This window comes from Nesoenas mayeri (assembly GCF_963082525.1).
Source record: "Nesoenas mayeri genome assembly, chromosome: 15".
In the NCBI taxonomy this organism is placed as follows: domain Eukaryota; kingdom Metazoa; phylum Chordata; class Aves; order Columbiformes; family Columbidae; genus Nesoenas; species Nesoenas mayeri.
Window position 1 is genome coordinate 8270399 of NC_137559.1, and position 27834 is coordinate 8298232.

The 27834-nt window shown below is 40.6% G+C and overlaps 1 protein-coding gene across 2 annotated transcripts in view; it reads right to left on the reverse strand.

The window, feature by feature from the left end:
- CRAMP1 (cramped chromatin regulator homolog 1) overlaps positions 1–27834 on the reverse strand; it is a 40374-nt gene that overhangs the window by 4065 nt on the left and 8475 nt on the right. Inside the window, exons 3-21 of one of the 2 annotated variants that reach the window (XM_080354056.1) lie at positions 27309–27499; positions 26672–26825; positions 26083–26166; positions 23111–23159; positions 17964–18049; positions 17273–17396; positions 16058–16139; positions 13768–15033; positions 11534–11711; positions 8394–8575; positions 7638–7712; positions 6513–6594; positions 5683–5787; positions 4543–4721; positions 3900–3980; positions 2380–2614; positions 1875–2039; positions 1102–1247; positions 95–255 (exon numbers count right to left, since the gene is read on the reverse strand). In XM_080354056.1, coding sequence (XP_080210182.1) covers positions 95–255; positions 1102–1247; positions 1875–2039; positions 2380–2614; positions 3900–3980; positions 4543–4721; positions 5683–5787; positions 6513–6594; positions 7638–7712; positions 8394–8575; positions 11534–11711; positions 13768–15033; positions 16058–16139; positions 17273–17396; positions 17964–18049; positions 23111–23159; positions 26083–26166; positions 26672–26825; positions 27309–27499 — 3625 coding nt within the window. Of the gene's footprint in view, positions 1–94; positions 256–1101; positions 1248–1874; positions 2040–2379; positions 2615–3899; positions 3981–4542; positions 4722–5682; positions 5788–6512; positions 6595–7637; positions 7713–8393; positions 8576–11533; positions 11712–13767; positions 15034–16057; positions 16140–17272; positions 17397–17963; positions 18050–23110; positions 23160–26082; positions 26167–26671; positions 26826–27308; positions 27503–27834 lie in introns of both variants that reach the window. The other variant, XM_080354055.1, reaches the window with a different exon arrangement.

Here is a 27834-nt window from a genome sequence, read left to right on the forward strand (position 1 = left end):
GCTTCTCTACAACCTGCCCTTGCCATGATCCAGCGCTGCAAGCTCCAACTTTAGCTGAACAGTCTACACCAGCCTGCTGGTCTCAGACACTCACTGTGAGAGATCCCCAATTGGGGGACCACCACCTCCTCCATCAAACAGAATTTCCCTGCGGGTTGGCTCAGGTATCGATAGTTCCTGGGCAAGGTCATTAAAACGAGATATGTAATCTATGCTGTTCTCATTCATCATGCAAGCCAGCTGGGAATCCACCACCTAGAAGAGACATGAAAGAAAAAGAGCTACATGTCAGCGGAAATTTCACAGAATCACAGAATTATGTAGGTTGGAAGGGACATGTTGAGATAACTTTGTCCAACCATCCTGCTCAAGTAGGGTCAGCTAGAACAGACTGTCCTACATCTTGTCTGGTCAGGTGTTGAATTACCTCTATGAATGGAGATTCCACGACCTGTTTCAGTGTTTGACCACCCTCACATTAAAAAAGTTTTCTTGGGTTTAGGTGGAATTTCATGTGTTTCAATTTGTGCCCATTGCTTCTTGTCCTAAGAACAGCCTGGCTCCCTCAGCTTCATTCCCAGCCTCATTCATTCCCATTCCCAGTGAAAGACACACTTTATCTCACTTTATCTGAGTTAGAGAATAGCTCTTATCCATGGCTAAATGGAAGCCTCCAAGAAAAAAAACCAAACCAAACCAACCTGTAGTCTCAATGGGCCTTACCTGCCTATCCTTAACTCAGCACTAAGGTGCACCAGTAGATGCACTGTAGAAAAACTCTCTAGATATTACCTCTAACACAATAACTGCATTTGTACACAAAACTTGATTCTGCAGGACACTTAATAAAAGGCCTTTCAAAATTCTCTCATCATTAAAGCCATTTTAAAATGATACTTGCTTCCTCTGAAGACTCCCACACTGCTGCTCTGTTGTGCCTAAAATGGTGGCATCTTCCTGTTAAGACCGTACCCCTGCTTTACTAAGCTGAAGTGCAGATGTCAAAACATCTTTAAGTATCTTGAGAGGTATGATGGACAACGTACAGTAGCAGTGCATTAAAAAAGGAAGCAGACAGCTGAATGTAGTTTGATGACATACCTCTGCTACATCTGCCAGAGACCGTGACACAAAAGAATCCCGTGAGTTTCCATCCAGAAGGCTGGGTCCCAGTAAGGAGGTGCCACTAGCAGTCCCAACAGGAGTTGGCAACATTTTCCGTCCCTTCTCAGGGGAGATGAAACTTGCTATAAAGAACAGGCACATGAGTAAGTCACTGCTCTGAATGTTTGCAATTGGGAGAATAAAGAGACAAGACAAGGAAATAGAAAACGGAGGACACATCTGTTTCTCTCGTCTCTTAAAAATTATGTGTTATGAGCATGAACACCATTAGCATATTGCTAAGAGTACAGGGACTCAACACACTGGCCTCACTAAATATTAATTAAAAAAACCCAACCAAACCCCAAACAAACCGAGTGATCTCACGTCTTTGAGATTATGCTCGCCAAGCACAGAACAAAACCTATTTTTCCCACAGCAGGGCCAAGGGCATCTTTTCATTTTGGCAGAACAGCCAAAATGTCTCAACCTAACTGATGAGTCAGGCTCCAAACAGAATACAAAGAACTGCCAAGGAATTATTTGCCCCAAGGTATGGGCCCCAATCTAACAACAGGATATTTTCAGGAGCAGACTTGTAAAGAGAAAGAAAACGTATTCAAGGTAACACTGCTGAAATGAAAATGTAAAGGGAAGAGTTCTACAAACATCCTACTGCAATAAACAGCTTTTTTCTTCTTTTGAAAAAAAAAGAAAGAAACAAAAAGAAAGACCATTTTTGTTGTAGTTCTCTGAATACTGACACTTACAAAACAAGCTGCTGAGAGACGAGTCTGTGGAGTCATTGGGGTACCACTGGGGATCATGGCTGGGAGAGGCAATCCAGTTCTGTTGAGGACTACTGGATGGGGACGGAAGACTTTTGGAGCTGTCACTGCCATTCAGCTTTGCAGGAGAGAGAGAAACACCTTCACCTGTAAGCCAATGTCAGGAATCACTGATTCAGTCAATACAGTAAAGTTATAGGACACTGCACTGATTTATGTTTAGAAAGAAAAAAAACAAACACCACCACACAACAACAATTAAAACAAAACAAAGCAAAACAAAACTACAACAAAACCAAACAAACAGAAACCCAAACACACACACACATCTGTATGTGCCAGAATATAAAGGCTAGGCGCATAATTTTATTTCTAACAAATACTGAAAAAGAAAATAACCAAGAACTGCTTCCTGGAAAAGTTTCTGCTGACATGTAAGATGTCAGGGATTTCTTAATAGGAAGGCTTTAGCTAAGCCCAGACTTACTGTATTGACCAGAGCTGATGGCTATTTCAATGATAGAATCACTGATTTGCGTGGCAGGTTCTCCTTGAGAAAGCACATCTTCAGGTGGTCCAGGCAGAGAAATATCCAAGAGAGCAGAAACATTGGGAGGAGAGAGCCGGGTGCTGGAAGCCTCTGATGAGGGAAGTGGAGGGGTGGAAAGACCATTTTGAAGAGGAGTCTTGGACAGTTCTGACAGAGAAAGGACTGATGTGCCCTGTTACAAGAAACAGAGTCAATTGTTCATGAATTTATGAAGGACTTGGAAATCTTTCTGAAAAGCGACAGCTTAGCTCCTAAGCATCAGATTAAAATCAGATTTTTTTTTAAAGGAGGACTAATAATCCAGCAGATAATCCTAATATTTTAGAAATATATTATTATTAATATATTTGTATTATTTTCATTAAAATATCTGTAAGCATAAACAAATACACTTCAGCCCATATCCTGCCTGATCATCTGAAAAAAAAATCAGTCTGTAACATTCTAAAGAATATTTAATACAGCCTACATAAGAGAAACAAGCATAATAATAACATTAATGTGATTTTGATGAATCTACAAGATAGTTCTAAAGAATTAAGTATTAATTTGCCTTTTTGTAGACAAAAAACCCTGTAACTGTTCTATAAATATTCTGAACTGCTAACTCACTCCTCTTGACAGCCAGACTCCCAAAACTCAACTGATCTTTTTTAAGGAGTCTCATTATTAGTACCTCATCATAGAGCTGTATGTGATTTTTTTCTGTAGTATACACAAAGCTGCCCTGAGAGCAGGAACCAGAACCTGAGGCCCCATTACCACAAATAAATGTCCAGCAGGTTCATGTCCTAACATCTGTGCCATCAAAAAATATTCTTCTCCTTTATGCTGTCCAATCAAATTAATTCGACCTTGTTCACATGTACCTGTTACAGGCAGAGTGGAAAGTGACGACATGAAAGCCTAACACAAGGTCCTGGATCTCCCTGGAGAAGGAACTTGGGGATAGGATGACAATACTCTTACAACTTAGATACTTAAAAAGTAACTGTGGCAGCACCTATGTCTTATTGGATCCAGCATAAGGAAAATTACTTCTCTGAAGAGGATGCTGGCATAACAATCGTATTTCTAGTCTTAACATTCTTCCTTCAGCAACATACAAGCAGCAGGATTGCCAACTGCTGACATCTTTGTGATGTCTAAAATACACATGTACAATACAGCAGAGTAATTATAAACTCCCACACTGGATCAAGAAATACATAAAACTTGTTTGTCCTTCAGAGGTCAGACTGTCGGCTTTGCTTTGCTTTTTTAGAGAACGGCACCCACATAAATTTAAGCAGCTTTCCTAAATTTCTTTCTTTAAATTTCTTCAGATGCTAGAGATTTTGATTCCCATAAAACAGTACCAATGGTGTACAACTACCTGGGGTTTTAAGGAGTCCTACCAGTGTTGTTTTCAGAGCACTACCAATGTCATACAACTCAATTTTCAACACATACTCTACCTGGAAACCATCAGGAACTGCCTCCTGCTCGTGCCGCGTTGGCAGACTGATGAATGGCACCCGACACGCGGGGCCTGAGCCCTACAACCACAACAGAAATCATGTGAGTGACAAACGTTTACAGAGACGCTGCAAATTGAGCTGGGGAGGTAAGAGAAGTGCACATCATCATTTATGAATGCTCTTCCTGCTATCAAGCCTTTCAATATCGTCCATCAATTCCCTGAGAAAATGACATGGACTAACACGTATCTGGGTCTCAATGAAAGAAACAGCAACGAGAAATCACAGCCTCCATTCCAAATACAGCCTTTAAAGTTCATGTTTTGCCCCAAAGTCCCTCCTGAATTATTGTTTATTGAAATACTTCTATTTCTTTTCAAGCCCAGATTTCCCAATGGCCAACTTAATCTCCTAGCTGAAAGCTATTTTATCAGATAAAAATCTGTTCAATGTGACAAAGACACACTATACAACAAAAATACGCACTATACAACACAGACTGGGTTTGCCATGATAAAAGTGTCAAACCACAAGCTCCAGGAGAAAGCTCATTAAAGAGTAATTAATAATACAGCTCTTTTACACCATGGAAGAGCAAGACACTTAACTACTTTTAAAAGTACACTCAAGAGACTCTGACCTCTACAGCAGCGATGGAGCCTCCGTTCTGATGTGCTGCTGTTGACTCCTGCCCTGTTACCACCGTGGTCACTCCATCTGGTGACAATGGAGACACACCTGACAAACCGTCTGTATCCAGGACCGGCATAGGGCTACCAGGGATAATACCAGCACTTTTAGCTGCCAAGTCAATAGCACCTTTTGTGAAACAAAAAAGCAAAAAACACATTACAAGCCTTTTCTTCAGGCAGTTACTTTATTGTGACTCATCTAAAAGATTACTTTTTAAAACTGCCCAGTGTCCTAACTTGACAGCTGTATCAGTTGTTCCTCTCATGAAGTATAACATGTCTTTTAGCTACAATGTTTCATTTTCCTGCTCTGTTCCAAGATGTTATCAGGTATATCAAAACAGTGTAAAGAAACACACTAGTTCTGCCCCCCTGCCCTTCTTTTTTTTCTTTTTTTGTCCTGCAAATTGTCAAGCATTTGGTTATGCAATTTACAGAAATTTCCTATGGTTTACTAGAGGAGCTACAAAAACAACGCAGCTTTATTTTATTATCTTGCTTCTATAAGCCATTTAGACTCCATATAAAAAACGTTTGTTGCAGGGTAAACTTCACCCAGATCTTCTAAAATCCACTTAAAACATTCGAATGTCTTCCGATTATAGAGAATTCTGAAAGTCAAACTGAGGCAGTCATTGTTCTCAGGTCACTAATCCTTCTAATTATGGAACTCATTCTTCTGTTGCAAGACAGTATCTGCTTGGGGTACACTGGCATGTTTTCTTTCTTGCAGAATTCACAATCCCACTTTAGTAGATAAGCAAGTTTATTTCAAATACGTCACAAGCCCTTTTCAAAGTGGTTTACAACAAAACATGGCAAAAGTTCTCAACTGTGGTTACAAATTCTAAGCCCTTGCTTTGCCTGCAGGTCAGACACAGCGAAGGAACCTAGTTCAGACTGTCCCACCATGGCCTGCTCCTTCCTGCAGTCACACAGAGCCACACAAAGCACAATATCGTAACACAGCTGTTGTCTTTAACTTCCAAAGGCACTACTGATTTTACCTAAGAAACAGAAACCAACAGTGTAACATCATACAGATCACAACAGACCGTGACTCTCATTCTGTTTAAGAAGTGACTTACTAGACAGATGGTTGGTAGCTTGTGCTGGAAGAACTTTGGGCACAATTGGCCGAGAAACAGCAGCTTTAGTCAGTGAGGACTGGATTGGCCGAAATGAACCTCTCCCTAGGGTGAAGGATTAAACACCTCTCAGCAAATGAAATCAACATCTTTAAAGCTGAGCACAACACAGTTCAATGGAAGTGAACAAGGAATGCAAGCAGTGGAGACAAGGAAACACCCATGCGATGCACTAACTGGTGCCTTGTCACCAAACTGCAACAGCAAGTGTTGCTGTGGTGTTGAAGGTGCTTTCATTATTTTCAGTGAAGATAACCTTTAAGGTCTCATGTTGATTTTTGAGATTTAAGCCAAGATGGGCGATCGCCTGTACTACCATTGTACTCAACAGTGTATGAGCAGAAAAGGACCAATGGGCAGTATATTGATTAGACTGTATGAAATCTCAACAGTATCTCAGGTACTAGGAAAAGCCCATTGTAACATCTAGACAAATGAATACACCCTACATGGAAAAAAAAAAAACAGATCTAAGTAATTTATTCCAAAATTTTGTGTCCTTGCAGAGAACTCTCTACTCTTCCCAGCTTTCAATACCGGGAAATGGAAGAAAAAAAAATTATGTAACAATTGTGACTTGCTTAACAATGATCCAGGAGAACAATTCCATCATCCTGTAGGAAGTGACTCAAGCAACTGGTAAACGACTCCGTGGTTTTGAAAGGGTATTTTCCTCTTTTTTTAGAAATTATTCCTTCATGCAGTTTTAAGGGACACTTTCCAGTCCATCTCATGACAACATAACAGAGACAGAAGATATGCAGACTCACCTGTAATGGATGAGTTGGATAAGATAGAAAAGGAACAGACATGCTGGGACGGGTTTCCAGATGGCCTGGGGAGCAGCGTTCTCTATGTGAGAGAAATAACAATAAACCAGAACATATTTAAACACAGAACAGAGGGTAAAGCTCATCTTCTAAGGCACAGATGTTCATGGTGCCTTCCAGAATAAGCAGAGTATTTACATGGCATGACTGTCGTGCCACAGACAGCAATAAGGGTCCATGTATTCTTGAGAATGAAGCTATTGATAGGAATCGTGTGTTTTCTCTGTAAACTACTATAAGAGAAAATTTCCACATGGACAATGATCTGAGAAATGCTACTTAGAATTATATTTCTTTCTGATTATTCTTGCAGTAATTTCCAAATCTCTCACAGGATTTACAGCAGTGATCTTAAGGATGGGATCTAGTCTGTGTGCAAACCGATCTTCCATTACAATTAAACAAGTGTGAAATAACGAGGCAGCTGTACATACTCGGGAGCTCTTAAAACCAGTGGAATTGCATAGACCAGAATATCTTAGTACCAAAGCCCAGCGCGTATGTAATTTCTACATCTCCAGAGTTCCATGGTTACTTCTTCCACACATCTCCTTGCAAGTCCCTTTTTTTTCTTTCCAGAAGTCATTGTTTCTTCAAATAGTGTTATGTTTTATATCACTACAGACGTTTATGACTCCCCCAGTTTAACAGCCATTAGTGAGGAAGATGCAGGAAAAAATATCTACAGGGAGCTGTTGCGGCAGTAGCACTCACAGCTCTAACAATGACAGTCAGGATACCACATGAACACGCTGCTTGTGCATCAGGTCCAGCTGCCCCAAACAGCAGAACCTGCTTTCAGGTGAGGGCCTTTTTTATTACTTCTAAACTACCTCATGCACTGGGCTACCACTGTTGTTGACATTCCTCGTACAGGGAACATAACATGGCTGGTTACAATAAAGATTAAAATGCTCATTCCTTCATATGCTCAGTTTCACTTTTCCACCAGATGTGTGAGGAAAGTTCAGATTTTTGTTTCAGTTAGGGGCAAATCATTACAGCCTTACTGGTATCTATTCAGGAAGCAAAACAGGCATTTCACACTTTGCCAGTTGTTCTGACCTGTACTACTAATGGCTTCCGCAAGTGCCTGTTCCGTAACTTCCTTGGCTTTGGCAAGAAGAAGTCCGACTGCATCTAGACAAGAACAGGAAATACATTAGAAAGTATTTTAAGCATGCAAATACAGAATAAATTATACTCTCAAACTCTGTTTTTCAGTAAAGTTGTGCCTATTTATTATTTGTTTCAGACAGCAGAATAGTCTTTCTGCTAGAGTAGGAAGACTTACCACCAGGAACTTTTGGGTTATTTTGTTTTGGTTTTTTTTTTCATTTTTTTTTCTGTTTTATGGAGATAAAGCTTTTTGCCAAAAAAGTCATTTTGCTACCTAACTACTGCAGCTTGCTATGAAATTGTTACTGAGATTGTATATATAACATAACACAACATAAAGTGTTTGAATTAAATACAGCAATGAGGGTTGTATTAACGTTAGCTGCCCGATAAGAAGGATATCAGTTTTGTTAAACTGGGCAAATACATTTGCTGAAGCAACTTAGAGAGTGAACCAGTTTCATAAGGCTGTGCAATAGCATTCAGATTCAGATCTGAAAAGGTCATGCCACTTGCAAGTATAGCTACATAGTTAGAATTGGACTAATCTCAGGTAATATAATGTTATGCCTGAGCATGACCAGCAGCACTGCTTCACAGGGAAGCCCATGCTTTCTGAAGACCCAAAAAAACCTGGTAATACCAACTGGATACTGGCTCAGGCACAATATGCTACTTTTTTCCTTCGGTCATCTCACTTACACTGATTGTGTCTAAGTGCTGCCGGAAGGTCAGTTCCGCTTCTTTGCTGGGCAAGAACAGTTTCCCATGGCGGCTGTTGGGTGGTAGAGTTGTAGGAACGGCAAAGAGTCCACCGTCCGCATCAGTGCTTCCAGAACTTGAAGGACCAGCCACCAAGAGAGGTCTAGGGAGATTTCTCAAACCTAGAAGATTTTAACAACAATTTAAATGAAGTGAAAACAAACAGCAAGTAACTATTCAGTAACTGAAGGACAATACAGAGTGCTGGGGCTTCGGGATTCTGGTTCTGCCACCATCTGTTTGTGATCTCAAATCATGAAATTCTCGATACTTCAGTTTTCCCACCTGCAAATGAACAGTATTTACCTGCTCCACAAGGACACTGCAAACATTCACTTGCCTTGAAATCCCCGGAAGAAGGGGGTTAAATGCAATCTTATGCTACTAAGGAAACTAGAATCTAAACACCCAGTTTTAAACCCCACACAGACTGTGTTAACCAGCTTATCTTGTAGAAATACTTCAGAGCCCTTCCCACAAAATGAATTGTATATCCACCATTCCTTTTGTAGAGGAAGCTAATAAAAACACAGATTCATTCCACAATATTTATGTTTTGTTTACACTCTTCGCCAACCCCCATGGTAATTTAAAGTGCAACCCAAATAAAGTCATTCTGGTGACGGAGAAATGAAAGAGCAGGGATCCATTTACCAAAATATCTTCCAGAAGACAGAACTTTAAAAAAAGTTAGTCCCCAGAAGTGCTCGCTGTATGTGCAACACCGGGTTTCCTTACAACAGACAATGATGGTGATTTCACACTCACTGCATCCCTGCTTGTCTGAGTACCCAAGCATCTGCTGGAGAACTTGGCTGGGAGGCAGGAGCCACTTGCCTGGGCCACCCCAATGCAGAGATGGGTACACATAACAGTAGTCAGGAAGTGTTTTGAGAACATCAAACTGTATTTACCTAACAAATAAACCTGCAGGTTTTATTATCCTCCTGTTTAAAAGATGAAATTGCCACCTCCACCTTCTGCTCTAGATGCTGCTACTTTTCCAAAGGATCAATTAAATGCAGAAGAACATATAAATTTGTGCCTCTTGCCTGACCAGGAGTTGGAGGGAATTGTTGACGATAATACACATGGTATTAGCTTTAAAAAAAAACAATAAAGGGATGCAACTGTAATTACATAGTGATATTTTAAGCACTATAGGTGATGTTGCATCACAGCTGTCACTATCTCTCTGCACAATTCTTTTTATCCTCTTTTTTGTTTCTCCAGCTGGCTGTGTGGTTTTTATGGAGCTGTCTGTTTCCCAGCCCTTTCAGTTCTTCTGGAGTGTATACACACTATCTTCTAATCTTTATTTTCTACTGAGAAAGCCAAATCCATTTATCTTTAAATAAAAACCACAAAAGATGAAAACCAAAAAGCAGCTAGCACCTAGACAGACTCAAGACCAAAGTCTATAAGGGAACACACCTAGAACTCTCATCACCAAAAGTAACCCAGCTATTTGCTTTCTGACAGCCAAAATACTGCAGTCATTTAATAGCACTGTGTGTGAGGATACAAAGCAGCTTGATAATTACTGTATACTAAAGGCTGCAATCCAGACCACAAGCAATCCTGTTTCAGATCCAGGACACCCTGATCAGGGCTGATAAAAGGCATTCAGTTTGTCTACCAAAACCACACAACTCAGGGTGAAGATATTGGACTTGCTCAGGTATCTGTGTGACCTGTGGAATGCCACTACCTGAGGCCCAAGCACAGTGTATTACACCGGGCAGAATGCTTGGAAGCAAAACTAAGTAATTAGGTAGAAAGTTGTACTGAAACATGCTTTTACTGCTCCTCTGCTCCAGCAACAGCTCTGCTGAAGTCAACTTCAGTCTCTTCAGCACTGCACAAAAGCAGGAATACTGAGTCTGTATCTTTCAGTCCTGGCATTGCTCTCAAGACTATACACTTCATTATAATGTGTTAAACCCTAGTGCTGCAGAGCCCTACTTGCAATTCTGTGATGTGAATCAAAGAGTAACATGGACAATTATATTTATTTTTGAATCAATGAAGCTCTATGTAAACAGAACAGGTGTCTGTTTCCAGGGGATCAGATACAAAGTATTGTTATCTTGTTGCTGTTTCTGTCTGGGATCCTCTGTGGAGGATCCCTACTCTTCCTTAAAATGCTTCAGGAAGGATTTTCAAGGCATTACGGAAGCATGAAGTACAATCTCATAAAAAATGAATGTTGCAAACTAAGTAAGTTTGATTCTACTTGCAAGTCTGATTTAAAAAGATTTGTCCTTCAAGCCTCTGTATCTCACTGAAGTGTAACAATGTATCTGTTTGATCTATTAAATTATTGGATTTTTACTAGATGTTTAAGTAAGTACGTCCTTGTCTGCAATGAAGCAGTGAAGCTCTAGACAAAGATTAAATTGCTATATCATTTTAAAATGAAAACCACACAGAGCATCAAGTATGTTTTGCATCATCAGTTAAATTGCTCATGGTCCATTGCTTCTTACAGCATGGGTTTGAAAAGGACAGCATAAGAATCACAATCACTCCCAGTAACCCTGACACCTTCACAGACTTTCTGAAGTCATAAAACATTTGCTGGCAAATGCAACTGGACTGGAGAACAGAACTGAAATTTTTGGTCTGCATGGCTAGAGCTCACAAGTTATAGCAGCTGCACCTTCTATTAGAAGGTAATTCATAATCATGCCATATTTTATGACGGTAGAATGGCAAATAAAATTTTTACTTTATCAACACGCTTTACACCACATATTTACTCTCCTGCTCCATAAGCCTCCGCTCCCTGGAAATCCCCTACCCTGTAACACACACCAGCATCTTCTGTAGGAGCGACTCATGGGAGTTCTTCTGCATTGTCAACTGTACTATTGACATGCCTTGTTTTGCAGGATTCAAGGAAATATTGAATTTAGGACAACTCTAAAGCAAATTATCACACACCAATATTCTTAAAGAGTTAAGTTCCTAAGAGTAAGAACACTCATTCTCCCGGTGGTACATTATTGGTATGTGCTCCTCATGGTACGAGGTACCCGCGGTCTGACCTCTTGGAATGGATCTGTATGAACACTCACCTGAGGAGCTGGACGCAGCACCGGGAGAAAAAGTCTTGTTGTTGCGAAGGGCAGATTGGTTTCGTGCACAGCCTGGACTCCTGGTGCTGATGGCAATGACCTTTCCCGGAGGAGTCAGAGACTGCTCCTCTTGCACAGGCTTTATAGGTGACGTGGCAACAGAGCTCATCTCGGGCGTCTAGAAATGCAGACACATTAGTGAGCATTGGGTACTGTTAAAACAAATATATTGTTAAACTCATGCTACTTAGGAAGCTAAAAAAAGATACAAACCTGACATACTATAATACCTTTAAGTAATCTAACCAATACCTCTGTGTGTGTGTGTGTGGTGGGCAGCAGAAATTCCCTTCCTGTGCATTTAGCAGTGTTAAATGTCATCAGATCATTAATTCATGTTACGATTGGGTTAAAACTCAACAAGCTTCACACAGTGCGCTGGACCACCCCAGCATAAAAAGAAGAAAAAAAAGAAGACACAGATTTGTCACAAAAATGGAAAAGGTCTTCTTTGTAATTCAGTGCAAAACTAATTTTCACAAATTCTAATTCCTCTTGTTGGAAGTACACCTGGACAAAAATATTTTGCTCTTAATTCTAATCAAGGAGAGACCAATAGTTTTGTATTTTTTCCATCCTTTCTCCTATTTCATACTGTAATACAGCAATAGCAAGAGGCACATGGTAAGGTGCTTTACTAGTTTTCCATACCTATTCAGTTATTTCTTTAAGTTGTTTAAACACTTTTTCAGAAAATGCTCCCCTTTTAAGGAATCTGTGTGCAACCACAGGCATAAAATTACCACTCAAACTGGTGAGTGACCGGCTATGTTACTTCTTTTTATTGGAATGTATGATACAGTAAATATCTGAAAGAGCTCCATTGTTTTTCAGGAGCACTAAGCTACTCTGATTAAGACACTAAGAAGTGACAGGAAAACACTTGCAAATAGAAACCGCTGTTTTTCCCCTCTCGTCTTCTATCCCTCCCCATCAAAGCCTAAGGACGTGTTTTTTTCCTAGTTTGTGATTGTTTAATAGTGTCATCTCTGGCTGTCACATGTCACCAGAAGGAGATGCTAAAAGAGGAGACACTGTCACATATCTGTGAGATGTCAGACCAAAAGCCTTTATAATTTAAACAAAGTCTATATCTGGAGCGGTATCTAAGCAGAGATGGTTTTAACTTTTTAAAATCTTACATTCTATGTCTATAAAATCAGGATCAAAAGGAGCTTCTGGGGTGGTTAAGTCTGCACCAACAAAGACAGATCAAAGAACTATGTGTGTTTGGGAATAGTGATATATTTTTATCTTATGCCACAATATGATGCAAATGATATCTAACTTACCTTATCTCCATCACAGGAATTTGGTCAGATAGGTTGGATTCAGTGTCTTTTTGGTCTTTAAAAGGATGTTTACTAAGTTTCAACTGGTTGCACTAGGCAGAAAGGGCTGCCCAGTTATCACAGGGGCAAATCTGTAACGTTGGTTACAGTGCATGAGAAGGAAAGCAAGTTCATTCCCTGCTGTCTGCCTAAGGAAGATCTTTTTCTGGGTCTGTTCAACAACTATTCTAGAGTCTGGCAACTTTTACAAAAATCACTATGGCAGGCACAGTTACATTTGCTATGCTATCCCAAAGAAATAAATCCTTTTCACACTGATACTTAGTGTTACTTGAATTACATAAACACTGGAAATTAAAGGTTGCAGTTTTCATGTAGAATATTAATCCCATCTGGGCTCCCTTTGTCACCCAGGCTCCACTTCCCACAAAAGGTTGGACCAGGTGATCTGCCAAGGTCACTTCCAACCTGGGCTGTTCTATGAATGTGAGAGAGAATAGAAGGCATCCACCTAACCTAACCTTACGACTAATCTTTTCCATACTCACATTAAATGTTCACTGTAATACAACTGAGACTCACAGCAAACCAGGAACAAAAATGTACTGTAAAAAGCAAATGCAGCATACTGAGGAAAAGAAAGTCCACTCTGTAACGAGTTCGGTCGTGTTGTTGCCTTTAAAAAAAACCAACAAAACCTAAAAACAAACAAACCACAACCAAAAACCAAACCAAAACAACAAACAACAAAAAACTAAAACACTGGTATCTCCAAGATCTTGACAAGGCTGGTCATTGACTTACTATGAAAACAGGAGAGGGCAATTATTCCCCAGATGAAATAAGAGTTTAGCATTTGGAGCATGAACAAGAGCTACTTACTGGTTTGGGATTGACTTCAGTAGAGATGAGTTTTAAAAGGCAGTTTAGGAGTCTCTGCTTGTGAAGGGTGGTACATGCAGGAACAGCACTTGACTCAGATGTTGGCTCCCTTGCATCCTGGGCTTCTGGCTCCAAGACAGCCAACCAGTCATATTCCAGCTGCAACTTGTTCGGTTTGCCCATCATGAGGTAGACTTCAGCCAGCGTGAGGCTCTCAGAAGTTCGTAGACTCCATCCTTCTTCTCTAACCTGTTGAGAGAGCCGGCTTGGGTCATCCTTGAGAGACTTTGTACTAGATTGTCCCTGAGGTGGAGGTGGAAATGAGGAGCCCAGCTTCTCTTGAGAATCCTCCATTACTGCATCTGTTATATCCTTGGTACAAGCATCAAGCTGCTGGCCCTGGCTGTGGCTAGCCTGAGTTTCGTATCTGGATGGGCCACTGCCGGGTGAAGCCACACCACCTCTCGGCAGCTGTGAACAGGAGTCAGGTGTCTCTGTGCTCCTCCCGCCTGGAAAAGCCACAGGAGAAGTATCACCAGATGCTGGAGTAGAGTCTTTCCCAGGCAGTTTGTCTGTGCAAGAACATTTCTCTGGGACAATCAGGTCCTGACAGGACTTCATGTACCGTGGGAATGGATCAAGCAGAGACAGTTCCTCCACATCAGGGATCTTACTGCAAGCACAAGCGGTGCTGCATGATGGTAGCACAGTTGCCTGGTCACCACCCAGGGCCTCCCTGCCCTCCACACAGAAGGCCACTGAGCTCAGCTTCTCATGGTTCCCTCCTGGATCCTGAAGCCCAGAAGGCGGATTTTGGAGAGAATTAGTGATGCCAAGATTCGAGGCTGTTCCTTCCAACAGGCCAGGCTCTGGGGGGCCATCTTCAGTGCTTGCAGAAACTTCAGCTGTGGGCTGAGAGATTCTGCTTGACTCTGTAGTGCTCTCTGCCCTTCCAAGACCTTTACCTTCTGTTCCCCGCGTGTATTTCAGCTGTCCCCTAGCTGTCCCCTGACCACTCTGTATGCCCAGGATCTGCGCAGGGGGTAGTAAGTGAGACTCTTTCGTGTTCTGTTTGCATTTGCCGGTTTCCTGCCAATGCACTGTGCAGAAAGCCTTGGAGTGGACCACTCTGGCTACCCCAGGCAGTGGAGTGAGCGTACAGTTCTCTCCTGGGAAGAGATGGAGCATCACTTTCTCCTCTGAGAAGCTGCCTCTTGTTTCTGAGTCTCTGGAGTCTTGAAGCTGCCGTTCTTCTAGTGTTTTACGCTAAAAAAGATGTGTCAAAGAATACAACAACCATCTGCCCCTTGCCAACAAGCACCTTGCAGCCTATTTTGCAAGTAAAAAAAAAATAAACTGATCAAGGACATGTTCTCTATTCAGCACAGGTATGAAGACTTCATGAACAGAAATAAACTCCTTTTGTGGTGATAAGGTCTACACGAAGACCTGCTACAAGCACAAACTAAATCTCTGTTTCAGACAAAATTACTCAACTCTGCTTCACATACCATTGTAATTGTAAAAAAACCCAACTCACTGACAACCCTCAACAAAACCAAGCAAAAAACCCCAATGCATAGCAAAACAGACTCCCTGTTCTGTGCAGTAACCTCCATCTTTTATGTTTTGACATCCTTCTAAGTTTCAAGTGCTATGCTGCTACTTCTTCCAGGCTCACAAATTAAACAGAACAGCCTGAATTAGAGGACTAAGAACAGGATATAGCAAACCAGTCAACAGGAGAACAGAACTGCTGTTAACTCACAAATCCTTTTACCACAGGGATCAAAGTTCAGAGGGAGGGATGTCTCTAACAGCACACAGATACACAACAGGTAGTAGCAGCTACTCAGACAAGAAGCTTAAGCCTTCATTTGGTGAAACTGCATGAAGCAAGGGGAAAGATCTGGCCTTAATCTCTTTGCTGAAATTGGAAACAAAATCATCAGTTATTATCCAGGTTTCCATGGATGTCACCCATCTATAACAAAACAGAGTAAGTCACTGTTTAGGAAACTAAATAAAGGCATGGAGCTTCATTTCTTACTAACCAGCTTTTCAGGGGAACATAGGAGAAAAATGTTGAGGTAAAAGTGGAATATTATGGGATTTCCCAAGAAAGGCTCTGTTAGTGATGCTGAGATACTAACCTCTACTTTTCCTAAGCACAGGCTGGTAAATTTATGAGGTAGAATCACATTTCTGATGCAAAAATTAGCTCAGAGTAAAAAGGGAATTGCTTCTGGGACACTTACATACAGAACAGCCTTAAGTAGAAAAAGGATACAATACGCACTTCATGGAGAGCCCACTTCTGCTTCAGGAACTCAATGAGGCTGGAGACCTTCCGATGTAACTCCACAATCATCCTGTAGGCAAGATAAACAAACCAAGGGAACAAAGACAATGTCAGCACAAGATCAAATCACAGCCTTGATGCTGGAGTGGGAATTAAGGGAAAAAACTGTCATTCTGTAACACAAGGACAGAGAACACACCTACCAACCCCCAAGCTTTAAGAAAAACAAACAAAAACACAAAGGAAAACAAAAACATGTTATCCTGCAACTTTAAAATCCAGATAATTCACAAATAAGAAAGACCTAAGAGCCTATCAGATAAATCTGATTGCCATGATTCAAGATACACATTTATCCAGATTGAAGAAGACAGGAAAAGATGGTACAATTTAGCTAAATGACAGAAGTGCAGGCAAGGCACAAAACCACCACATGAGGTGGTCGCTCATGTGGTTGAAGCAAAGAACAAAAGGGGCACAAAAAAATCCCAAACATTTACTTTTTGCTCTCAAAGCATTTTACAAAATAAATCTAATGCTAAAAATCTTCATTCTCCTCTCTGCATGATCTCTGGTCATTATAACCAAGTACTCTCTTTGAAAGAACAATCATCACAGAGGCCTTGCATTTTCTGCCCTCAGTCTTGGACTGAATCTAAGTACCAGGATGATGAGCCATCGATGACACTGAAACAACAGCATCAACTACCTTTTGCAGAGAGGAGATTAAGCTACAAATACTTTCCTTTCTGCTAGTATCACTGTGTTGCAGTTGACACGTTCAGAGTCTTGGTGCAGGTGCCTCTGACCATTGTTTTACTTCTGTCTCCTGTGCCTCTGTTTCATGGTACATTCAATACAAATTTTAGTAGAACTAGTGCCGCATCTCTCTATTTTACGTGTGCTCTGCTCTGACAACTGCGTTAAGTAGCACAAAGTATATTTATTTCCAACTCTAGGAGTTTCTATCATTACTCAAGCTAAAAGACACAAAGAACAAAAGCAATCCAATTTTCAAGTCTGACACCTCATGTTTACAACAATCATGTACCCTGGCTGGGCAAAGCCTTCAGAACAAGTACATTTAAGCAAATTGCATTATCAAAGATGAACTGTCGAGTTGGCAGATAGTAGGAAGATAGTAGAATGCTGCTCATGCATTTCCCTATTCTGTTCTGAGTACCACAATCAGTTCTTCATTACCTAAGACGTGGGTTCTGGGCAAGACTCTGTACTCGAGCCCATGCATGATTATTTCGTGGCTGCAACTCCACAGGGACCTTGAGAGGAAGACGTACTGGTTTCTGGTCCTCTTCATCACTGACGCCTGAAGGGAGACAAAGCACAAAGGGTATGGGTCAAAGCAAGGGCAACTCGGTCAGAACACTATCTGCTCAAGAAACTTTGAACAAGTACAGTATTTCAGACCTTTAAACTGCACTGATTCTACTTATTGTGTGGGGAAAGAAAGAGGAAGAAAAAATAATAATAACAATAAAATCACACATAGCTGAACTGGAGAAGCTAAAAAAAGTCTAAAATGCTTAAGGCTAAACAACATACTACTGCTTATTCACTGGCACAAGGGACTGAACTTCACATACAGTGAAAGCACAACTGGTAAAGCAGGAGCGATCTTGGCTGGTGTAGCTATTTCCTTTTCAATTTAGTTAGTGACTCCAGGACTTAGAGAGCTGGGTGGGTCCCAAAGTTATTGGAATTATACAAGCAAACAGGATAAGTAAGACAATAGAGACATATCTGTGACCAACACAAATGTGAAATAGCACACATCCCCCTGCCAGTGATGTGCACATCAAAACAGGCCTACTCTCCCTCATATTCTTCTGACCATCTCTTAAAACCTTTTCACATTCCAACATCTCTCACTTACCATCTGGATCACAGAGTTTCTTCAAAGCCCTGCACATCGGAGCTTTGATGCGAAGGTTTCTGCCTTTGTAACGAACAGTCGTAGCCCTGAATACATTGAAAAAGAAGTATGTACAGGTACCATTAACAAACGTTTGTGAATACATATATATTAGGGACACAGTCAAATGCAGTCATGGCTATAGGAATGAACAAGAAATAAAAGGGTTTGCCGTGCATATTCACAAGAGCCTTCAATCTTTTCTATCACCCTACTTTTCATTACAGAAATGCTGCTCTTGTGACCCTTCTCTTCCAGACTTTCATGCAATACTGGGCTGTCTGTTTAGGGAGGGATTGCTATTTTATAAAGCGGACTGGAATTATGTTACTTCAGTTGAAGAGAAACCTCAGAGATAGCTTCTTCATAAAAGACAAGTAGTTCTGCTTTAGCCTCCTCTTTCTACTCCTAGCTCTTAATTATGGGAAGAACAAGTCAAAAGTTTTTGAAGAGTCTTCCATTCTGGAATATCAACACCATATCTGTTGCAGAAATGAGCTCTAACAGCTTGTATGGGAATCTGAACAAAGTAACTCTTACAGTACGGTTTCACTGTCTTTTGGTTTTAATACCACATTAACAACTATAAAGATGCTTAAGAGCAAGAGACCATTTTTGTTTTCACACAGTAGAACTATTTGAGTTCTTCACTCAATCAGCCCAATGCTCTGTTTCTAGAGACTTAAAAGGCAAACTCTGAGACTAAAGCCATCCATGGCAGTATTTGCTACCTAATAGTTCAAGCAATAAGGATCAGGTAGCATAGAAGCAGCATTGAACACAAGTCTTTGCAAGTAAAATGAAATTATGAGGAATATTCCTACAGCAGGATCTTATTTTTTCCTGTGCTGATAAGAAGACATCAGGTAGAAAGAGCACTTGTCTATACTGCTCAGGGAGAAATTCTCAAAAGGGCAGCAGAAGTGAAGCCAGACCTGAGAAGATGGAGCTGATGAGGAGTACAGCTCAAACAACTTCCTAAGCTGTGAGCTTCTACAGATTCTGAATATCCCAGGGCTGGAAAGGCAGATTTCCTCAACTTGCACTGAGCTGCCAGAAGCTCAAGGGAACGTGTCAGCCCCCACTCCTCCTAACGAGCCCCGACACAGAAGTAGTGATGACACAACTGACTAGAAGAAGAGAAGGCTCTCAACTGCTAAGGAGAAACTAGCAATAGTGCTACTTAAGAAAAAATAAAAAAGACCTAAGAGCTACTTGTCTGGTTTTAAATAATGCTTCCTATTTCCACATCTGCAACAGCAGACAACACTACAGCTGCTGTAACAGAAGCATTGTTGTTACTTTTCCTCCTTCAACTTAACGCCAACTTGAACTGTTTGAAGACAGCAGGTCCCATCGAGTGCAATGGCCTATCTCTGCCAGTCGAAAGACTCTTGGAGGAAGACACAGGAACACTTGTGGGTATCTAGTCAATGACATAAGGCAACAATGAAAGGTAAAACTTCCTCCCGGTCATGGCAATGGACACATGAGCCTTCATGCATGATATTAAACATCCTCTTGTCACTAAAGTGCAAGTATGATTTCATCAGAAAAATCAGCATTTTTTAGAAACTAAATCTCCTGAAAATAAGTTTAATCACATGCAGCAAGCACCCTCCTTTTTTTTTTTTAAATGTGTAAATAAACTAAGTTTCAATACAAGTGAGGACAAGATCAGTATGAATTAACACAAACTCACTTATGTCAAGTTAATGGGTACTGCCATGTACACACAGGAAACTCGACTACAGGTTCTGCTGCTCTCAAACTCAGCTGGTCAGTCTTTGGACAACTTCCCTCCTGGGTCTGAACCTCTAGGTGGAGAATCTCCACTTCTTTTCACAAGCCCAAACGTTGGTCTCAGCCAGCAGGCAGGAGCTGCAGTCTCGTACAAAAGCATCTAGTACAAAACCTGAAGGACTTCACATAGCTTATCTACATTAAATAAAAACCTATATATATATATTACACTTCTCTGTCCAGTGCTTATTATTATTTCCTCTAAGAACAGTAACTGAAAAAAACAGCTGAGGACTAAACCTCTTTGACTTTTACTGTAGCTCCTAGAAATCACTCTTCCTGTTAGATTGTTTTATGCAAAAGTAACAACATTCTCATGATTCACAACAAATCCCTTCTGCTTTTAACTACAGGGATTCAATGAAAGCTGCATTTACTCCATTACCACTAATGTTGTTCATCACAGTAAGTCATTTTATAAAGCTCCCGTTGAGATGATACGATGCACGAATGCACCCAACCGCTAGAAAACACAAAGTCTGGGAATGTGATAGAACAGTTGTAGGGAAAACAAAGCTGCTGCATGAACGAGCCAAAATTACTGTCTTCCTTGTTCCTGCAATGAGTTAATTACAGCATTACAGCAATCAGAACTGCTGTAATGATCTCCTTGCTTAGTAAGGACATGCCTAGATGTTCCCTCCTGTTCTAGCAGAAAACACCGTTTCACAACAGCCTCAATCAAAATCCACTAAAGCCAGTGAAAATAAATCCAATAATTCAATGCACCTTGAAACAGGTTGCTCAACTGCAAATTTACACTACCTCAGGACAGCAAATTCCTTTGACTACTTGTGTGACCTCAGACTCTCCTCCTGCATTTTGATTTTAGCTAGTCAGAAATAGCATTATTATTATTATTATTATTATTATTATTATTATTATTATTGTAGCTTTGACAGTGTAAGGGTATAAGTGAGAAGGGGTTTGTGGGGAGAAACATTATTTCTTCTTAAATTAACTGATATGACTATCTAAACCGACAAGCTTTGTGGAAATTGTTCCATCATATGACTTGAAGGTGACTGAAAGAAGGGCCTAAATGCTCAAAAGGCCATTTGATCCACCTAGAACGGCTGAGCTACTTTGATCAAGAAAAAGAAGGAAAAAGAAAAGTGCCGCTGTACATTTTTCTATTTCTCTTCAAGAGCCTAAGCAGTTGGTCAGAAAGCTTCCTGGTGGTTTTTCCTGATCAATTTGTCTACCTCCTGCTCAGCTGCACCTCAGCTCTGTTACCACCACAGAGCAGCTCACAAATGAAAAACAGATCAGCATCATCAGCTCCCGGCTGCATTTCTATCTGTGCTTTAAAGGCAGATAGAGGAAAAAAACCACCCACCAAAACCTAGGATAAAAGCCAGAAAAAAGTGAGAAAAACATGTCACAGAAGATATATTAAAATAAATAATAAAATCTATGAGGAAAACCATATTAGAGGAAAGAGAACAAATGCAAAACTGCTGATAGCACTTAGAGGAGCAGGAACTACTGTGTTTCCCGATTACTGAGAGCAAACGGCACAGTTCAGAAGTCAGCAAGGAAAATACACTGTTCAGTAAATGAAGGGACACAGAACATACATGAATTTGACAAAACAACATTAAAAACATCATGTAGAAGTTTTCACCCTAGTGCTACAGCACTCTTCCACAATTACAGCAACCGATACTTTTATTTCCACTGTCGCCAAGATACATGTTAGAAGTAGCATCCCAGCTCTCTAGATTCAGGTGTTCTGCTTGGAAAGCCAGGAATAATTCCCCTAATTCCCTTTTTCATAAAGTATGATGGGCTTCAAGCAGTCTAGAGAGAGTCTGATAATAAGTTATTCTATAAACTAATGTAAAATTAGATATATTTAGAGACTGCAGTTTCCTAACTGAAATCTACGGCTGGGAGGCTGGAAAAAGAATAGTTCTACTAATTCGAAAGAAAAGTACAGTAAAAAGGAAACAGTCTACAACAGAACACCTAGACTTCATAGAAATCATCAGCCCTCATTAACAACTAATTAGAAGAACTAAGGTCTTAATCATGCAAAGTGCTAGACTGATGCTACAGCTTGCCAAGTCAGTCTTATTTATTATGGTTTAGTCTATTTGGATGACACACTATTAGAAAGGCTTTCCAGTACAACAGAGACCAAACTGACTGTATATCGTGAACTCTAGAGATATTCAGGACACTAGGGAAAAAGCACTCACCCCAGGCCCACTTTAACTGATAACTCCAATTTAAAAAAGTAATTTCCCTTAAGAATCATTTTGTTATATGAAAAAATTCACTGCTAAGATTTTTTTTTTTAACTGTACAAAACCCAAGCCAATCCCAAATTTCTCTTCTAATTTCAAGGGAAGGGTTGGTCAACATGAGCCACCAGTGTGCCCAGGTGGCCAAGAAGGTCAAGAGCATCCTGGCTTGTATCAGGAGCAGTGTGGCCAGCAGGACCAGGGCAGCAACCGGCCCCCTGTACTTGGCGCTGATGAGGCCGCACCTGGAATCCTGGGTTCGGTTTGTGGCCCCTCATAACAAGAGAGACCTTGAGGTTCTGGAGAGAGTTCAGAGAAGGGAACTGAGCTGGTGAAGGGGCTGGAGCACAAGTCTGATGAGGAGCAGCTGAGGGAACTGGGGGGGTTGAGCCTGGAGAGAAGGAGGCTGAGGGGAGACCTTATCACTGTCTGCAACTGCCTGAAAGGAGATTGTAGCATCGAGGGTGTTGGTCTCTTCTCCCAAGTAACGAGTGATAAGACAAGAAGAAATGGCCTTGAGTTGCACCAGGGGAGGTTTAGATTGGATATTAGGAGAAACTTCTTCATGGAAAGGGTTGTCAGGTACTGGAACAGGCTGCCCAAGGAAGTGGTAGAGTCACCATTCCTGGAGGGGTTTAAAAGGCGTTTAGACATGGCTCTCAGGGAAATGGTTTAGTGGTGGACTTCGCAGTGTCAGGTTAATGGTTGGCGTCTGTGATCTTAAAGGTCTTTTCCAACCTAAATGATTCTATGATTCTGTTCTGATTCTATATTCCCTATAGTGAATCAACAGAGTTAGAATTCTGTAACTTCTGTAAAGAATTCTCATGTCATTATATTCTTAAATTTCACCCATCATTTCTTACTAATAACAATTAATGGCTTCATGGAAAAGGGGAAGGGGAAAAAAGCCATACCAAACAAACTAAGGATGGAAAATGGCAAACTGCAGCTCTATAAATATAAGAAATGCCCCCTAGACACTCGATGACCAATTCAACAACCAGGGTGCTGAACAACCAGTTTTAAGAGTTTCAGGAATAAGTTCTTACTCACCCGGCTTGAATGAGCTCATTGAGTTTAGCTGCGTTCTTGTCATCCATACCTTTAGATGAAATAGGATAACATGGTGAATTAGGATTTCAAGTGATATTGTCACAACCTTTTTCTTCATCCTATTTGCTTTCCAAAGCTATTTTATTCTCACACAGGATTAATGAACATAAATAACAAGTGATAGGACAAGAGGAAAAAGTCTCAAGTTGTACCAGGGGAGATTTAGATTGGATATTAGGACACATTTGCTCATTGAAAGGGTTGTCAAGAACTGGAACAGGCTGCCCAGCGATGTAGTGGAGTCGCCATCCCTGGACAATTTTAAAATATGTGTAGATGTGGTGCTTACGAACATGGTTTAGGTTAATGGTTGGACTCAATGATCTTAAAGGTCCTTTCCAACTGAAATGATTCTGATCTAGAACATACCCTTCCTTAAATCTTTCTGTTCTCATAATGTGTAAGCTTTACATGGTATTTGCCATGAAAATCATATTTACTCACAGATTAAATGACCCTAGTTTAGGTGGTTCAGTCATCTTGGGTTGCTGGGCATTAATCTGACACTGCAGTATTAAAAAGAAAAGCTTCCTCATCTTCCTGCTCAATCTCTGTTGCTAAGGCAGCACAGCACAGAGAAAGACCATCGAGCCCTCACAGTGCTGAATGCAGTAAGTAAATAAAAATAATAAAACACACTTATAAGCCACACCTTTCTTCTATACAGCACATTTTTAAATGGGCATTACGGTAACTTGATTTATAATATATTCCTTACAATAGTTAGGTCCACGTTTATTTACCAAACATTTAACCTCCCTCTGGAAATGCTGAAAATATTCCTGACATGTTTTGGTATCTCAATACAAAGTCATCTTGATTTCTGAGAAGACAGGAGTGAATACTATAAGAGGGAAAGAAAAAAAAAGTAAAAGAAACTATTTTCACCAGCTGCAGAGGAGACCTCTCATAAACTGGGTGTAGAGGCTGCAGCTTAAGTCCATTTGGTCTTGGAAAATAGAATTTTCCAAGTGACAGTGGGGAAAATACGTAACCAATATCCAAGTTATAAAAAGACAGGCACCGAGTATGCGTGCATTGCCATGGTGACTGTGTGAAACCCTATTCCCAGCCATAGCAAGGAGGGTCTGTTGATGCTTTTTAAGACAAGACACAGATATACGCAAGAAACACTGATTTCTACTGACAATGCAACCTGTCTTGCCTCTACATCTTCTGTGTCATGAAACAGTTCAAAATTGCTTCTCCAAGATGAGTTAATATATTGGAGATCTTTGTACAAACAGAATAAAGTCAGTTTGAGCAATCGCAACAGTTGTTCATGACACATTACAATAAAAATAACAGGTAAGGAAACAATATAACAACAACCAAAAAAATCTGCCAAAATAGCATGGTTCTATTAGCAATTGTACACATCCACTCATTAAAGCTTTATTGTCTTTCACTTTGCAGCTAGTATGACTTGACAAAGAATTGAAAGCATTTTGATGATTTCCCGTATCTTACAACTTAAACAAAATATGTAGTATATGCACTATGACAGAACACCAACTCTACGAAAAGCTTGAAAACAAATGAAAAAACCCACACCGATAAGAAGGAATGTGTGCATGGCCCAGTGTGCACAGCCATGTTCCTCTGCCTGTTCTCCAAGCCAGCCACAGCAGAGCTCGCCCTTGTCTGGAAGCCATAAAGGGCACATGAACTGGATCCCAGGCTGCACAAAAAGCAGCGTGGCCAACAGGTCAGGGAGGTGATTCCTGCCCTACTCCGCTTCGGTGAGAGCCCCTGCAGTGCTGGTCCAGCTCTGGTTCCTCAGCACAGGACAGACATGGACCTGCTGGAGAGGGGCCAGAAGAGCCACAGAAATGATCCGAGGCTGGAACAGCTCTGCTGGGAGGACAGGCTGAGAGAGTTGGGGTGTTCAGCTGGTGAACAGAAGGCTCCGAGGAGACCTTACTGCAGCCTTAAAGAGGGCTTCTAAGAATGATGGGGACAGACTTTTTAGTAGGGACTGTTGCAGAAGGACAAGGAGTGATGGATTTAAACTAAAAGGGGGAAAATTCAGATTAAACATAAGGAAGACACCTTTTACAATGAGGGTGGTGAGAGCGTGGCCCAGGTTGCCCAGAGAGGTGGTGGATGCCCCATCACTGGAGACATCCCAGGCCAGGCTGGACGGGGCTCTGAGCAACCTGAGCTGGTGAAGATGTCCCTGCTCATGGCAGGGGTGGCACTGGATGAGCTTTGAAGATCCTTTCCAACCCAAATTATTCTGTGATTCTACGAACATGGTAATAAGCCTAAGTTCAGATCTCTTTCTAATACAACTAATCAACTTCCAGAAAATGGGCGAGCATTGGTATGGCACATACTCATCCGTCTACGCTCATCCTTACAGACAAAACCAGCCTCTGGGATCAATAAGGTCAGAACACATCTTGGCTGCCCAGTACAGTTGTCATTTCTGATGATGATTTGTAATGCTTTTTCATCTTCAGGGTTCAATAAGCAAAAGATTTAGAGAATGACTTAAAAAAATGCACCATCCTAGATTTTGACTGCATAAGCAGAACTAATTGTGGGTGCAGATTATATCATTCACACATTCAATTGCTTAGTTTTCAAGAATAATAAAACAAGACAGATAATCTAAGGTGAGTATACATTTACCTGCAATCTGTGGGTATTATAATACATGCCCTGCATTCCATAGATAGCAAAAGCTAAAGATATCTGTCAAAGAAAAAGGGACTAATGTCTAAGAAAGTATTTAAAAATAGAAATATGTCTAATGAAAAAACGGTACCACAGAATACTGCAATATAATACATTGAACATAAATTCCAAATAACTCCAAAGTGAAACTGTACTAGACATTGCCAACTTCAAGGGTAAACACTTGTGATTCTACCATATAAAAATAATATTAATTCATTCATACTCACATCCCCCAATCTTCTTCCTCAGTTCCCCATAGCAGATTAAGCCATAAAGCTCCAGGGAGGATTTCTTCAGCCCTTGAGAAAATACTGAAAAGTAGAAAAGATGTGACATGCAGCCAACAGATACTCACACACAGCAACACTGCAGATACTAATTTCAACACTGAAAATGAGATTATTTGTATTTTCAATTATGAGAGAAACACCTCACCAGAGGGAAGACTAAGTTCTGTTTTGAGAAACACTATAATGAGATGGGTTCACCAATTTTCTTTCGGTGAGTTAGATATCAGGGAAATGCAATCTTTTTTAGACTAGAGAAAAAACAAAGCAGCTTCCACAGCATTTAAAAAAATACGCAACAGTTCAATATGCAAAATACAGCTAATTCATAATAAAGCTAACTCCAGAATCACTTAAATGTTTACAATTTCTAAAAGAAACATATAGATGCCCCCAAGAAAACACATATAGAATTCCTGCCCTCCACAGTGGCACTAAAAGGCGGAACTCCAACCCTCACGAGACCATGAGCTCTGCACTGAGCCCATTCCATTCCATTCCATTCCATTCCATTCCATTCCATACTAACCATTATCAAAGTCAATGTACTTTGAGATCTTGTGCCAGGTGCGGTAGTAGAAATGGCGAACCTGTTCCTTATTCTTCACCATGCTTGCTGGTTTGCTTTTCTTCTTGTATTTCAGGGCAATGTTGTTCTGGATAGCTTCAAAATCCTTCCCATGCTGAAGAATAAATCAAACAAATCCAAATACTCAAAACCAAACTTACATATTAAGACAACTCGAACAATATGAAGGACTTCGAGGTTCTTAGCAGGAAATTAGATTTCAATGGTCACTGTGTGTCCCTTTAAAACTAGCCAATTCCTATAAAATCCTTGGAGTTCAAAAGAGGAAAATTTAATTTTATGTATAAAGAACCATAATTGAAAAATAATTGAAATTGTTATAAACATTCATTAACAAAACTCAAATATTTCCTGTGTATTTCAAAACAACAACAACAAAAAGCTTGACACTTTTGTATGGTGGCTTTGACTGACAGCCAGTTTATAGCCAACTGTAGAGACACACATGCACAGACTAATAAACGCATGTGTACATACGTATTTTGCTCCTGCAAATTTCAACTGAATCAACCTTCTTTAGCAATATCCAGATACTAAAATGAAGCCATCTAAGCTTGTTATTTGCTTCTACGCATACCTCATACAGTCCCTCGAAGAAAGTATTTTTGTCCTCTGTGCTCCATGACTCCCACTGCCGTCTGACCTTCTTTCCTTCCTCCTTCTCCCCGGCCGAGGAGCCAAGGTTCCGTGCTGATGACTTGGAATTCCCAGCAGGATTGCTGGGAGGAATTCCTGATGCGCCACCAGATGCGGTCCCTCCATTATCTGCTGCTGCAAAAAACCATGACCAGAGTGAACATCAAACCAATGGCAGGATTCATGGATAGAGATAAGTGAGGAACTCAGAATTTCCTCCTTCAGCACTCCCATTTATGTCAGGTTTTTTCCAAGATATTTCACCCAAAATACATAGGCAAATAACTTTTTTTTTAAAAGATATAAAATCTCAAAGTCACCTCCAAAATGATTAGTCTTTCAAAGACATCTTAATTGGTAAAAACATTATAAACTAATCTTTAATCTCTGGTTTATTCACAATAGAAATCAAACTGAATCTCATGCTTGGTTTGACACTGTAAGAGATTATTAGAATGTTAATCTAG